The 15,458-nt window shown below is 42.7% G+C and overlaps 1 protein-coding gene across 5 annotated transcripts in view; it reads right to left on the bottom strand.

The window, feature by feature from the left end:
* Positions 1–15,458, bottom strand: part of PLD5 (phospholipase D family member 5) — a 434,076-nt gene that overhangs the window by 38,799 nt on the left and 379,819 nt on the right. For all 5 annotated transcript variants that reach the window (XM_040451812.1, XM_040451814.1, XM_040451815.1 and 2 more), the window contains one exon: positions 6,132–6,329. In XM_040451812.1, coding sequence (XP_040307746.1) covers positions 6,132–6,329 — 198 coding nt within the window. The remainder of the gene's footprint in view (positions 1–6,131; positions 6,330–15,458) is intronic.

Consider the following 15,458-nt stretch of genomic DNA (forward strand, 5'->3'; position numbering starts at 1 on the left):
TTGCATATTCGTTAAATATTTGCCTTAGACTTCTGATTTATTTCACTATAGTTTCCTGGTTTTTAAGAAGTTCATACTCCATCCTCAAAATATATCTGTTAAAATATATTAAACACAAAAAGGTAGCCCACAGAATGGGAGAAAATATTTGCAAATTGTATATCTGATAAAGGAGCTATATGCAGCATGTATAAGAACTCTTACAACTCAGTAATAAAAACCAAATAAAAGCCACCTTGGTGGCTCAGTTGGTTAAAAGTCTGACTCTTGATTTTAGCTCAGGTGACGATCTCAGGGTCATGAGAGGAGTCCTACATCGGGCTCTGCACTGGGTATAGAGCCTGCTTAAGAGTCTCTCTTCCTCTCCCTCAGTCCCTCCCCGACTTGTGCTCTCTCTCTCAACAAACAAAACCCAAGTAAACTAATGGAAAAGTGGGCAAAGGATTGGATAGACATTTCTCAAAAAAGATAAACAAATAGCCAATGAACATATTAAAATATACAAATGAAAACCACAGTGAGATACCATTTCATACCCATTTGGAGGGGTAAAATAAAACAAAATAACAAGCATTGGCAAAGATGTGGAGAAAACAGAGCCCTCATTAATTGCTGGTGGAACTGTAAAATGGGGCAGCCAGTTTGGAAACCAATGTGTCAGTCTCTCAAAATGTTAAGCACAGAGTTGCCACATTCCCCAACACGGCCACTCCTGAGTACACACCCCAAAGCACTGAAAACAAGTGTTCAAATACAAACTTGCACACGTCAGTCCATGACAACACTACTGTCAGGACCCAAAAGATAGAAACACCCAAATGTCCGTCAACCGATGGGGGAATAAACAAACTGTGGCATATCTGTATAATGGAGTATTATTTGGCCACGAAAGGGAACGGAGTGCTGATTCATGCTGTAACATTAATGGACTTTGAAAACATTGTACTAAGTGAAAGATGTCAATTACAAAAGACTACATATTATATATGCTTCATTTATATGAAATACCTAAAGAAAGGAGAATTCTAAGGGACAGAAAGTAGACTAGCAGTTTCCAGGGGCTGAGGGAAGGGGAAAATGGAGAGTGACTCCTAATGGTTTTCTTTGTGGTGATGAAACTGTCCTTTTATTAAAAACTTTTTTTTTTTCAACGTTTATTTATTTTTGGGACAGAGAGAGACAGAGCATGAATGGGGAGGGGCAGAGAGAGAGGGAGACACAGAATCGGAAACAGGCTCCAGGCTCTGAGCCATCAGCCCAGAGCCCGACGCGGGGCTCGAACTCACGGACCGCGAGATCGTGACCTGGCTGAAGTCGGACGCTTAACCGACTGCGCCACCCAGGCGCCCCTATTAAAAACTTTTTAATGTTTATTTATTTTTGAAAGACAGAGAGAGACAGAGAATGAACAGGGGAGGGGCAGAGAGAGGGAGACATGGAATCCGAAGCAGGCTCCAGGCTCTGAGCTGGCAGCACAGAGCCCGATGCGGGGCTTGAACTCACAAACTGTGATGTCATGACCTGTGCAGAAGTCGAATGCTTAACTAACTAAGCCACCCAGGTGCCCCCAAAATAACCTAAAATTAGATGGTGGAGATAGCTGCACAAGCCTGTGATTACACAAAAACCCACTGAATCATATACTTTAAAAGAAATGCCACGGAATGTGAAGTATCTCTCAATAAAGCTATTAAAAAGGTAATTAACAATATATAGTGGAGGTTCTAAAGACTAATATAACATGGCATTTTTCATAGCAGCACTAGGTTCCACTTAATGTCCTGCCCTCACTCACTAGATACATCTCAGTATACATGACTGCTGGGTGAATGAACAAAACTATAATGAGAGATCAGATCTGTCTAGCACCCAGATCAGTAACTAGTCTATATATATATTTTTAATGTTCATTTATTTTTTTTTTAAATAAAAAAAATTATTTATTTTTGAGAGGCAGAGAGAGACAGAGAACAAGTGGGGGAGAGGCAGAGAGAGAAGGAGACACAGAATCCAAAGCAGGCTCCAGGCTCTGAGCTGTCAGCACAGAGCCCGACGCGGGGCCCGACCCCACGAACTGTGAGATCATGACCTGAGCCAAAGTCGACGCTTAACTGACTGAGCCCCCCAGGCGTCCCCGATGTTCATTTACTTTTGAAGAGAGAGAGAGAAAGAGAGAGTGAGTGTGCGCGTGAGTGGGAGAGGGGCAGAGAGACAGAAAAGGAGAGAGTGAATCCCAAACAGGCTCCACACTATCAGGACAGAGTCCAATCAGGGTTCAATCCCAGAAACTGTGAGATCATGACCTGAGCCGAAATCAAGGGTTGGATGCTCAACTGACCGAGCCACCCAGGCATAGCACTAGTCTTTATCTTGGAAAGCAAATTTATAATCTCAAGGGCTCTAAAAAGAAATCTGTAAGATAACAAAAACCCAGCCAACTATGGTTCCTGTCTTCTTATTTTAATGGGGAATTAAAATCAGAACTCACTGGCACCAAGTTATTAGAAATCACATAGTTAAATCTCACCAAGGATCTTTAGGGTTCTGTGAGAAAATTAGAAATAATTCATATTTGTATCATAAATTAAAATTTATATTTAACAATGCTAAGTTGTTAATCATCTAAAAATCTAATCTGGGGAATGGTAATTCTTAATAATATGTGTTTTATGTGTCTATGTGTCTTCAATGTGTGTGTGTGTGTGTGTGTGAATTTAGTCTTGGGACTGTGGGATTATAAAAATATACTATTTTAAGATGTTTTACACCAAATACTTTCTTTTTAAAAAAAAAAATTTTTTTTAACATTTATTTATTTTTGAGACAGGGAGAGACCATGAATGGGGGAGGGTCAGAGAGAGAGGGAGACACAGAATCTGAAACAGGCTCCAGGCTCTGAGCTGTCAGCCCAGAGCACGACGTGGGGCTCGAACTCACGGACCTGAGATCATGACCTGGGCCGAAGTCGGACGCCCAACCAACTGGGCCACCCAGGCGCCCCACACCAAATACTTTCAATTTAAATATATTTGCTTTGGCATGTTTGGCCTACATCACTCAGAAAATTATACACATCCTAGAACTTTATATTAAAATTACTAATAAATCCAATCCGACATTTTTTGGAGCCTTGTGTAAGGTGTTGGGAATACCAATGAGCAAGACGGTCCAGTCTATGATCTTCAGAGGCTTTTAAATAGCAGGAGAGATGATCAATAAACAATCAACAAACAGCTACGAAAATATAATAGATGCCACAACAGGGGTGAAATCAAGGAGGTCTGGGATTCCAGACCAATTCCACTGGTGGCGGGGGGTGTCTGACTTTATTTTATACCTGTAGGATTTTATACCTCTGCAAACGTGGTGTTCAATTAATACCTGTTGAATTGAAATTCAAAGGTAGGCTTGACATTACTAGGAAATAGAAAACAGTAAGTTAAAATAATATAATAAATAAAAATAGAAAATAGAGGCATCATATACTTGAAAAGACTATACCTAAAGGCATGTTTCAAAAGTCTACTTATTTTGTGACAAATCGTTTGATAAAACGCAATTTGTGAATCTGTCCCACAGTACAACAAAGATCTACATTTTAGTAGATTTTATTAAAGGCCTGGGCCCTCTCTCTGGGGTAGATATGTTAATTTTGGGATCAACAAAGGGGGATTTGCCACCTTTTTAAGAGTCAGAATTTAGGGGTGCCTGGGTAGCTCAGTCGGTTAAGTGTCCGACTTTGGCTCAGGTCATGATCTCATGGTTTTGAATTTGAGCCCCACATCAGGCTCTCTGCTGTCAGCTGGGGGGCTGCTTCAGATACTCACCACCCCCCCCCACCGCCCCTCCCCACTCAGGTGCACATGCATGCACATGTTCTCTCTCTCTCTCTCTCTCTCTCTCTCTCTCTCTCAAAACTAAATAAACATTTAAAAAAAGAAAATTTAAATGTATGCAAAACCCACATTCACCAATCTCTAAGATTTAAACCGTAAATTGAAAATCTAGCAATTATCTGAAACTTGCTTACCATTCATTTCTTCCCTGTTGCTTCCCATCTGTTCTACTGGAGCTGGCTGAGCACCTGTCCTTTGGGGCATCATGTCACCCTGTTACCTTCTCTGCATTAAGGGATCCTTGGCAAAGTTCCTATTGTGACTCATCTACAAATTCAGGATACTATCTGGCCTTCTTGTCTTACAGGGTTGTCTTGAGAGAAACTTCAGAAATGAAACTGAATACATGAAGTCATTTTGCTAGTAAAACAGCCCATACAATATGCTACTTGCTACTACATTGCTGACCTCCACATATTAAAAAGAAAAGCCTTTTTCACTTTGATGAAAATCTTTCAGTCTATTTTCTGCTATTTGCATTGATGTGAATTTGTTAAGACAAACAACTTCAACATCCTCTTTTGTCTCAATTTGCTACATGTCTAAATTTTCAGACTGTGCTTTCATTTTAATTGACAAAAAGGTCAGAATTCACTCTTCAGTGACACGTTCTTCAGTGATATAAAAATTGTTGGCATAAAAGCACTCCTGTCAGTGGGAGACCAGCATGTTGAATTGGGAGCATGGTCTTAAGAAATTTATCTAGGTCCCAGGATCAATTCAGAAGGCTGTTTCATTTTTTATTATTATTATTATTATTTTTTTAGCGTTTATTTATTTTTGAGACAGAGAGAGACAAAGCATGAATGGGGGAGGGCCAGAGAGAGAGACAGAGACACAGAATCTGAAACAGGTTCCAGCCTCTGAGCTGTCAGCACAGAGCCTGACGCGGGGCTCGAACTCACGGACCGCGAGATCATGACCTGGGCCGAAGTCGGCCGCTTAACCGACTGAGCCACCCAGGTGCCCCCAGAAGGCTGTTTCAAATCAAAATTCTAAGGTCTCACCCCAGGTCCAGTGGATCAGATCCTGGCCTGGGCAATGGTGGGAGGCTGCATATCTGCATTTTATTTATTTTATTTTATTTTATTATTTTATTGTTTATTTATTTTTGAGAGAGATAGAGACAGCGCAAGCAGGGGAGGGGCAAATAGAGAGGGGGAGAGAGAATTCCAAGCACTGTCAGCACAGAGCCTGATGCAGGGCTCAGTCTCAGGAACTGTGAGATCAAGACCTGAGCCCAAACCAAGAGTTGGACACTTAACCAACTGAGCCACCCAGGCACCCCATGTAAATCTGCATCTTCAACAGGATCCCCAGCCAGTTCTTCAGTTTTTAAAGTTTGGTGGACCAGGGCTGCAGGCACGGATACTCACATTGCCCATTCCCAGTGACCCTGTGGGACAGCAGTGGGTCGTAGTTGTGGGAGGTGGGGAGTGGCAGTTTCCAGTGTAGTCAGAGGCCTGAAGCTGTGCCCTGCCCTCTGGGCCTCCTCCCTCAGCCTCGATCAAGTACACTTCTGCTTTTACCTGTTTTACACACCAACATGCCTCAGATTTTTTCATCAAAGGTTTCTATTGCTAAAAACAAGTCTGACAATCACTGAAGTAGGGCATGGAAAATAGGATCTGGTTCAGAGGACTTGGGAGCTGGTGCCTGTCTTGGCTCCTGCCATGAGGGTCTTTGTGCTAGTAGATAAGCCTCATCCCTTTGTCTGTAACAGGGTTACAAAGCTGGGTCTACCTTAACAGATGGCCAGAGGGATCAAATTAGATAACACTAAGCATAAGGAACTAGGGATGAATATTAACATTCATTATTGTTATCACTAGGGATAGCATATGATTAGGCGTAAGAGTGGGTGTATCTTGGGGTGCCTGGGTGGCTCAGTCGGTTAAGCTTCCGACTTCCGCTCAAGTCATGATCTCACAGTTCATGAGTTCGGGCCCCGCGTCGGGCTCTGGGCTGACAGCTCAGAGCCTGGAGCCTGCTTTGGATTCTGCGTCTCCTCTCTCTCCACCCCTCCCTTGCTTGCACTTGGTCTCTCTCTCTCTCTCTCTCAAAAGTAAACAAACATTAAAACAATTTCTTTCAGAAAAGAGTGGGTATATCTTACCTCGTCAAGGGGTGGGACAGAACTCATCTTTAGAATTCGGGCTTGCCCAGCACAAGATCACACTGGAACATTCCAACTTCGGAAGAAGGAAGAGGAGGAGCGAGAGGGCAATGACTCACCGACACAAATGCTTGAGATTTGGTGTCGTTCAGCTGAAGCTGCAATTTCTTTTCGTTGTCATAGACTCCATAGAGCCTCTTGGACCAGGTCTGAGGCACTCTGCTCTTGAATTTTAATGAGCTATACAGAGCGAATATCCTCTGTAAATCCAGGACCAGGCAGCTACAGTTGTAGAAGATGACACCGAGTTCTTTCATCTGTGAAATTAAAATAGAAAAAGCATCGGTGCCATGTACGACGGGTGGCGCTATTTTCAGAGAACAAATATGCACAAGAATGCAGTTGTAGTGACTCCTTCTCTCACTGCTGTTATACAGAAGTGTGCAGATACAGGCATGTTACGGTGTCTGGAGGGGATACGGTATAAAAATGCTTCAAGATTTCAGGAGAACTTTGGCTTGCGTTTTTGCATTTGGGGTCTTATAGATAAGTTTTCCATATTCACTTCCATTTTTACATCAGCTCTTCAGATTCATTCCTTAAAACACTTTCTCGTCCGAATCCTTAAATCGTGCGGCGGTACCCAGGTTTTCATGGCAGCATCGTGGAACGGTTGACATCGTGGGTTCTGAAGTCAGACTGCCTGGAATTAGGCTCCAGTTCCACAGCTTTCTAGCTGTGTGACTTTGGGCAAGACTCACCATCTCCGGGCCTCAGTTTCCTTCTTCCCTAAAACTGGGTTAATAGTGTTTATTGTACACAGGTGCTGTGATGCTTAAAATGGTCAGTACCATTAAAGGGCTCAGAAGAGTGTCCATGACTTGTAACTCACTAAAAATAGGTTAACAATTGTTAGTTACTCTTACTAACACTGCACAAGCCTCAGGAGGAACACCCCAATACACCCTTGCAACGAAGGGGCCAGAGAGGAAAGGGAAGCTCAGGAGGGTAAGCAAAAACACTTGCCCCAAGTGAGAGACCTTATCAGCAAGAGATTGAGAATTTAAATTCAGGTTTCTGACCCTTGATCCAATACACCCAGGAACATAGCAGGACTGGCTTCATCTGAGTCTAGGATCACTTTGTAAGAGTTACAGATGATTTCCAATTTGGTCAATGAAAGTGACAAAGTAAAATCGGGGTCATAAAAGACAGCACAAAGACACATGCCCAGGGAGGGCAGTGCTAGGGACGCCTGGGCCCTTTAGAGACCTGAGTCTGACTCCCCTCCTATGTCTTCCTCTAGCTCCCCAGTGAGGACTCTACTCAGGATTACAGAAGACGTCACCTAGGACTCCCTAATACAGTATGTCATGGAGGTATTTCCCTGTTCATCTATACCCCCCTGGAGTTGTTCCACCAGCTCCAAAGTGACTACAGAATAGATGCACACACATTATTTAATCTGCTGATGGACTTGTCCCTCTTTTTTCTCTAGTGCAAAAAATAAAGCAATGGGTGTCCTTATACACATATCTTTGTGCACCTGTGGAAGTATTTCCCCAGTATAGATTCCTAGAATTGGATGGACAAGCAGAAGGACAATTAGAGGCTAAGAAAGTGGGAGGAGATGGGGCGCTTAGGTGGTTCAGTCACTTAAGCATTGGCTCAGGTCATGATCTCGCGGTTCATGAGCTCAAGTCCTGCATCAGGCTCCATGCTGGGCCTGCTGGGATTCTCTCTCTCTCCCCATCCCTCTCTGCCCCTTCCACATTTGCGCTCTCTCTCTCTCTCTCTCTCTCAAAATAAATAAATAAACTTAAAAAAAAAAGTGGGAGGAGATAGGGCAGGGTGGGTGTATCAGGCATGTGCAAAGGCACTGAGGCTGGTGGGGATACAATCAGAGCTGTGTGGCTAAAGCTGAACGAGCTAGGAGAGAACATGTATGTGTGTGAGCGTGTAGACATTTTTTGTTTAAATTTATTTATTTATTTGAGAGACAGAGAGAGAGAGAGCGTGCACATGAGCAGGGGAGGGGCAGAGAGGAGAGAGAGAGAATCCCAAGCAAATCCCAGAGAATTTTGCACTGCCAGCGTGGAGCCTGGTGCAGGGCTGTGAGACCTGTGAGACCATGACCTGAGGCCAAAACCAAGAGCCAGAGGGAAGCTTAACGGACTGAGCCACCCAAGCGTGCCGAGATATTTTTTTCTGATGGCAGAGGGTAACACTGTAGGGACAGGGGTGGCAGATCCTCAGGGGCCTTTGAGCTGGGATAAATAGCTTGGCATTTATGCTGAAGATCCTGGGGAAGCAGGCAAGGAGGGTCGGGGTGTGAATTGAAAAGGGCCGTTTGGCTGTGCTGTGGAGACAGGAGACAGGGTGAGGGAGCTAGGGTACAATATTCAGCCCCAGGCCTTGGCGGTAGGAGGCAGAAAGATTTACCTGTTCTTAGGTGTTTTCCAATCTCAGAGGCTTCAAAAAATTGTCTAGAGTAGCTGCTAATGATGGCTAATCTTGTGCCAGGTTGAGGACGAGCCCACCCAGCTGTTTGCCCACAGGGTCTCTGGAACATTCGGCTCTGCATCTGACCCTCACGCTCTCGTACCTTTTTGGGTTAGAGCAACACTGCCACCTTATCTTCTCCTGGGGAGCCTTTTGCATTTCACATTGTTCTAGTTCAGCAGGTATAATACCCAGGCTCTTTGTCTGGGGTGGCCGTCGGTCGGAGAATCCGAGATCTGCCTCCCGTGTGGGTAAGGAGCTGTCCTCGGGACCAGGGCCTCCCTGACATGCTTCTTCGTCTGCCAGACTCAGGCAAGGTTAGTGCACATCCAGGGGGCCCAAATTCTCTGGTGGGGTTTGGCTCATAAAGTCAGCCTTGCCCCTCCGGGTTCAAGACATCAATTTCCTGCCCATCTTCATCCCCTGTAGCACTGCCTGCCCATCCCGCCAAGGCTGCCTGGAGAAGAAGGACTTGTGCTGTGTGTCAGGATGAGCTCCCCTCAGTATCTGCAGGATTGTGGCTGGTGACCCTCCCTGGTTTTAAATTCGGTGCAGGCCCATTTGCATCTTAATCCTGCAACTTGCTTGTTGACTAGCCTTGGGCAAATTACTTAATTCTTAAATTTCAGTTCATTGTTCAATGGGGACACTATGGGTCTCCCAAGGTATGCAGTTAGAATAATATAATTTTGATAGCTAGTGTTGATGGAGTGCTTAGTTGGTGTGTGTACTGGGTTGAATAGTGCTCCCTCCCCCCAAATTCATTTCCGCCCGGAACCTGTGAATGTGACCTTCTTGGGAAATGCGGTCTTTGCAGATGCAATCAAGATGAAGTCATACTGAATTATGGTGGGTCCTAAATCTAGTATGACTGGTGTCCTTATAAAAAAAGGAAAATTCAGGCAGACGCACAGGGGGAGGGCTATGTGAAGATGGAGATTGGAGTAACACACCTACAAGCCAAGGAACACAAAGCATTACCAGCAACAGCCAGAAGCTAGAAGGAGGTGAGGAAAGACTGTCCCCTAGAGCCTTCCGGGAGAGCGGGGCTCTGCCAACACCTTGATTTCGCACTTCTAGCCCCCAGAACTGTGACTGAATAAGTACGTTCCTGCTCTTGGAAGCCACCAAGCTTGTGGCTAGTTGTTATGGAAGCTCTAGGAAACATACACGGTGCCTCATCGGCTTTCCTCCTGGAAGTGGGTAGGTAGATACAGTGTCCATCCCCATTTTACAAGGGGGAAACTGAGCTTGGATGATTTGTTCCCTGGGAGATGACACAGCTGAGACTTCAACTCGGAAGGCTGCATGCCTGACCACTATGATAATACCCCACTTAGCACCTGGCTAGAATACAGTCCACGGTACCTCCTGCTATCAATTCCGTGAAGCCTTTTCTGGCCAACCCATTGCCTGCTTTGTCTAGTACTATACCTGTTGCCTATTTCTGACGTGGCATGTCTTACATTATATCATAATTAAAACAAATTATGTGTCTGTTTTTCCTAAGTGACTCTACAGTCTCTGAAGAGACTACGTCAGGTTCATAGTTTGTTTTTTTTTCCAGTGCTGGATTATAAGACTTGCCTAGAAAATGTTCATTGAATGAATGCCTGCCCTTGGAAATGAATAAATGGTGGTCAGAGATGAAAACAAGTTCCCTTCTGAATCCAGGAGCCCAAGCTCCAGGTTAGCCCAATGCCTTCTGATCCTGAGTACATGAATTTAATAAGAATCTCTCTTCTGGTACCGAAGGAGCAGAAAACCTGGCGATGGCCACACCCAGAGACCCGCCCGGAAGATTTTCACAAGCATGGTGAAAATACATGGTGATACTGAGTGGTCAGTATCAGTGGCAGGCCTTACATTGGTCAGTGAACTAACTGTCCTCTGGACATGCTTCCTGCACCTACCAACATGGGACACAGACACCAACATGAGCTTGTCTTTTGAATGCAGACTGCCTTAAACAGGTGCACACTATCCAAGTCCCAGTGGAGTCTAAGACAGAATACCACTGAAAGTAGAAATCTAGGGGATCATTTGATTTTTCACCCAGAGGGGAACTTATTGATCATTATTCTTTTTACTATGTTTGGATCTCATTGGTGCCCTTTGGTTTTCCCACCTCAGGCCTTCTGTGTTTTCAGGTTACTTGTTCACAAATGACAAACATGTATTTTTAGAGACCGCTGACCAAAGGCTGAATAAGAATGCCATGCTTCCCTGTCCACCTCTTTACTCAGGAATACACATCTGCTAGTCTTCCAGTGGAAGTTATGCCCCTTTGTTGTGGTTGGGGGCAGATTAAAGCAAACGGTAGTTGTTGGGGGACAAAACCACATCCTCCCCACACCCTGTCATTCTCTACTGATTCTGTCCTGATATGTAGAATGATATTAAACATAGTCACAACACTACTGTGAGCTTCCCATAATTGTGAAGAAAGACAACCACTTTTTAATGATATGACACGATGCATCTGGGTAAGTGCTAATATAAAATTTGACATCTAGAAGGGTGCCAGGATGGCAATTCTGATAGCCTTTCCCTGCAAGCGAATGAGAGAGAGGTCTCTCAATGTGACTTAATCATGACACATGACACAGTAGGTCATCTCCTGGAACGGGCTCTGAAGACAGACTAACTCCACCGTGAGAAGGCACTTAACCTCATCTGTAAATGGACGTACATCACAGGACCACTACGAAGAGTAAATGGAACAAAATGCACGTCAAACACGCATCTCAGTGCCTGGCTCAGACAGTGTTAGCTTTCGTTCTACCAAGATCTAGCTTTCTTCTGCTTCTCCTGAGAAGGATGCTTCTACTATACTCTTGCTCTAAAAGGGGCACAAATTTGTTTGAGTTAAACAGAAGAGGTGCCAAAGTTCTTTTTCCATGTACAATTTTACTTTAGCCACCAACAGATTCCAGGCACTTTAGTCACAAGTGTGAGGGTAGGAAGTCACTCCTCAGACACCATTTGTGGCAGGTAGACTTGGTGCCAGAATGGTGACAACAGAATAGCTGTTTCAGATGGATGAAATACGACAATTTCGCTTGCTTCTCTGGGTCAGCCTTGCTGGTCTCGAGCTTGATCCTGTATCAGATGATCGTGGGGTGCCAGGAGGACAGCACAGTGGCTGGAACAAATTGGTGTAAGAAAATAGTAAGGTGCCACCGGACAGAGCTGAAGAAGGACACCACAGGGAAAAGGAGTACACTGAAGTGAGACCATGGGGTGATGTAAATGGCTGGTGAAGGATCTCCAGGGGGGGCAAGAGAATGACTAAAGGCTTAAGGCAGGACAGTGACAAAGTAGCACGGTTGTACCCGCTGTATGTGGACTTCTCCACTGAAGTCTCAAATCTGGACATGCAGGTCGTTTGTGAAAGCCTCCAGCCTTACACGAAGGTGGAGGGAACAGTGACCTTTGCCTGAGCCTATGGGACTCAGTGCCCAGACCTTTGAGGCCAACTCCCCTTAGAAGTCAGCCCACTGGGGAACCAGCTTGAGAATAAAAATTTAAGGCTCCGGTCATTGGGTTTCCAGGGAATTTATAATTTTCAATAAATTAAAAAAATAATTTGTCCAATGTTTAAATGACCAACTAGATGTCAACAAAGAGGATGTACAGGAAACATACCTCCACAAAATGATGGCTGTATATGAAAAACCCACAGCTAACATCAAACTCAGTGGTGAAAAACTGAGCGGTTTTCCTCTAAGGTCAAGAACAAGGCAAGAATATATCCACTCTTGCCACTTTTATTCCACATAGTATTCGAAGCCCTAGCCATAGCATTTAGATAAGAAAAAGAAATAAAAGGCATCCATATTAGTAAAGAAGAGTTAACCTGTCATTATTTGCAGATGGTATGATACTATACATAGAAAGCCCTAAAGACTCCACCAAAAAGTTATAGAACTAATACATGAATTCAGTAAAGTTGTAGCATGCAAAATTAATACCAGAAATTGCTAGCATTTTTATGTTCTGACAAGAACGTAGCAGAAAAATAAATTGATAAAATAACACCATTTGCAAGTGCACCCAAAAGAATAAAATGCCTTAACCAAGGAGATGAAAGACCTGTAGTCTAAAAACTATAAAACATTGATGAGAGAAATTTAAGATGACACAAACAAATGGAAGGATACTCTATGCTTGTAGACCGGAAGAATTAATATTGTTAAAATGTCCATACTACCCAAAGCAATCTACAGACTCAATTCAATCTCTATCAAAATGCAAAGAGCATTTTTCACAGAACAAGAACAAGCAATACTAAAATTTGCATGGAACCCAAAAGACCCGGAATAGCCAAAGCAATCTTGAAAAAGAGGAACAAAGCTAGATGTTATCACAATCTCGTATTTTAAAATATACTACAAAGCTGTAGTAATCAAAACAGTGCTGGCACAAAAACAGACACAGAGATCAATGGAACACAATAGAGAGCCCAGAAAAAAACCCACACTTTTGTGGTCAATTAATGTATGAAAGAAGAGGCAAGAATATAAAATGGGGAAAAGGCAGTCTCTTCAATGACAGGTTCTGGGAAAACTGGAAAACTACATGCAAAAGAATGAAACTGGACCATTTTGTTTCACCATCCAGAAAAATAAACTCAAAATGCATTAAAAACCTAAATGTGAGACCTGAAACCATAAAACTCCTAGAAGAGAACACGGCCAATAATTTCTCTGACATTTATTATAGCAACATGTCTCCTAAGGCAGGGAGAACAAAAGGAAAAATAAACTATTGGGACCTCATCAAAATAAAAAGACAGTGAAGGAAACCATCTACAATACAAAAAGACAAATTACTGAATGGGAGAAGATATTTGTAAATGATATATCTGACAAGGGGTTGGTATCCAAAATATATGAAGAAGTTATACAACTCAATACTAAGAAAACAAACAATCCAATTAAAAAAAATGGACAGAGGCATCTGGGTGGCTCAGTCAGTTGAGCATCAAACTCTTGATTTTGGCTCAGGTCATAATCTCACGGTTTGTGGGTTTGAGCCCTGCATCGGGCTCTGTGCTCACAGTGCAGAGCCTTCTTGGGATTCTCTGTCTCTCTTCCTCCCTTTTCGCCCCTCTCATGTGCTCTCTCTTTCTCAAAATAAATAAAATAAATTTAAAAAATAAAAATAAATAAAAAGTGGATAGAAGACCTGAATAGACATTTTTCCAAAGAAGATATACAAATGGCCAACAGACACATGAAGAGATGCTCAACATCACTAATCATCATGGAAGTGAAAATCAAAAACACAAGAAGACATCACCTTACACCGGTCAGAATGGCTAAAATAAAATTAAAAAAAAAAAAGATAAGAAAAGATAAATGTTGGTGAGGATGAGGGAAAAAAGGAACCCTCATGTATTATTGGTGGGAGTGCAAAATTGGTGCAGCCACCATGGGAAACAGTATGGAGGTTCCTCAAAAAATTAAAAATAGAACTACCATATGATCCAGTAATTCCACTACTTGGTACTTACCCACAGAAAGTGAAAACACTAATTTGAAAAGGTACAGACATCCCTGTTTATTGCAGCATTATTTATAATAGCTCAAATATACAAAAAACCTGTATCCATTGATAGATGAATGGAAAAGAAAGATGATATATACATATATATCATATATAGATATATGGTATAATATATAGATACCATATATAGGTATATATGTATATATAATGGAATAGTACACAGCCATAAAAGGGATGAGATTGGGTCATTTGAAACGACATGGATGGACTTAGAGGGTATTATGCTAAGTGAAATAAGTCAGGCGGAGAAAGACAAATACCATATGATCTCACTCATGTAAAATCCACAAAACAAAACAAATGAATAAGCCAACAAACAAAAAGCAGAATCAGATCTGTATAAACAGAACTGATGGTTGTCAGAGGGGAGGGGTGCTGGGGATCGTGCAAAGTGGGTGAAGGGAAGTGGGAGATACAGGCTTCCAGCTATGGAAAGACTAAGTCACAGGAATAAAAGGCACAGCATAGGGAATATAGTCAATGGTATTGGGACAGCCGACAGCTACACTTGTGGTGAGCATAGCATAACACATAGAGAGGTTGAATCACTAGGTTGTATGTATACCTGAAACTAATGTAACATTGTGTGTCAACTGTACTCATTTTTTAAAAAAAAAAATACCAACTAGATGCCAGCTTTGGAAAACAAGTGTCACAGAGCTCTGTTAGTGCTACTTTATGAATGGGAATAAATGAAATGTTCTTTCAAAAAAATTTTTTTTAATGTTTATTTATTTTTGAGAGAGACAGACAGAGTGGGAGCAGGGGAGGGGCAGAGAGAGAGGGAGACACAGAATCTGAAGCAGGTTCCAGGCTCCATCCAACCTGTCAGCACAGAGCCCGAAGTGGGGCTTGAACCCACAAACCGTGAGATCATGACCTGAGCCGAAGTTGGATGCTTAACTGGCAACCACCCAGGTGCCCCAAAATGTCATTCTTTCTTAAGGAAAATGAATTTTATCAAATATCAAATTAATATATTTAAAAAATTAAAAGAATGTAGAAGACTGGCATGTGGAAACATTCTGATAGTTCTATCATACATGGGACACTATTACTTTTCTGTTCAGCAAGAGTGTATGGTTGCTTTCCAGACCCATAGCAGTGGTCAAAATGTATGTGCTAGGCTAATTACATTCATGATCTGATTATATCTGTATCTATAGTTACATCCATGTCTATAAACAGATCCACATCCAGATCTACATCCACGTCCACAACCGGGTCTACAATTATATCTACGCTTCCATATTCATCTCCGACTACATCTCCGTCTCCATCTACAACTACATCTACACCTACAACTACAACTACATCTACACCTACAACTACAACTACATCTACATCTACAACTACAACTACAACCACATCTA

Source organism: Herpailurus yagouaroundi, unplaced genomic scaffold (assembly GCF_014898765.1).
Source record: "Herpailurus yagouaroundi ecotype Mexico unplaced genomic scaffold, PumYag 205, whole genome shotgun sequence".
In the NCBI taxonomy this organism is placed as follows: Eukaryota; Metazoa; Chordata; class Mammalia; order Carnivora; family Felidae; genus Herpailurus; species Herpailurus yagouaroundi.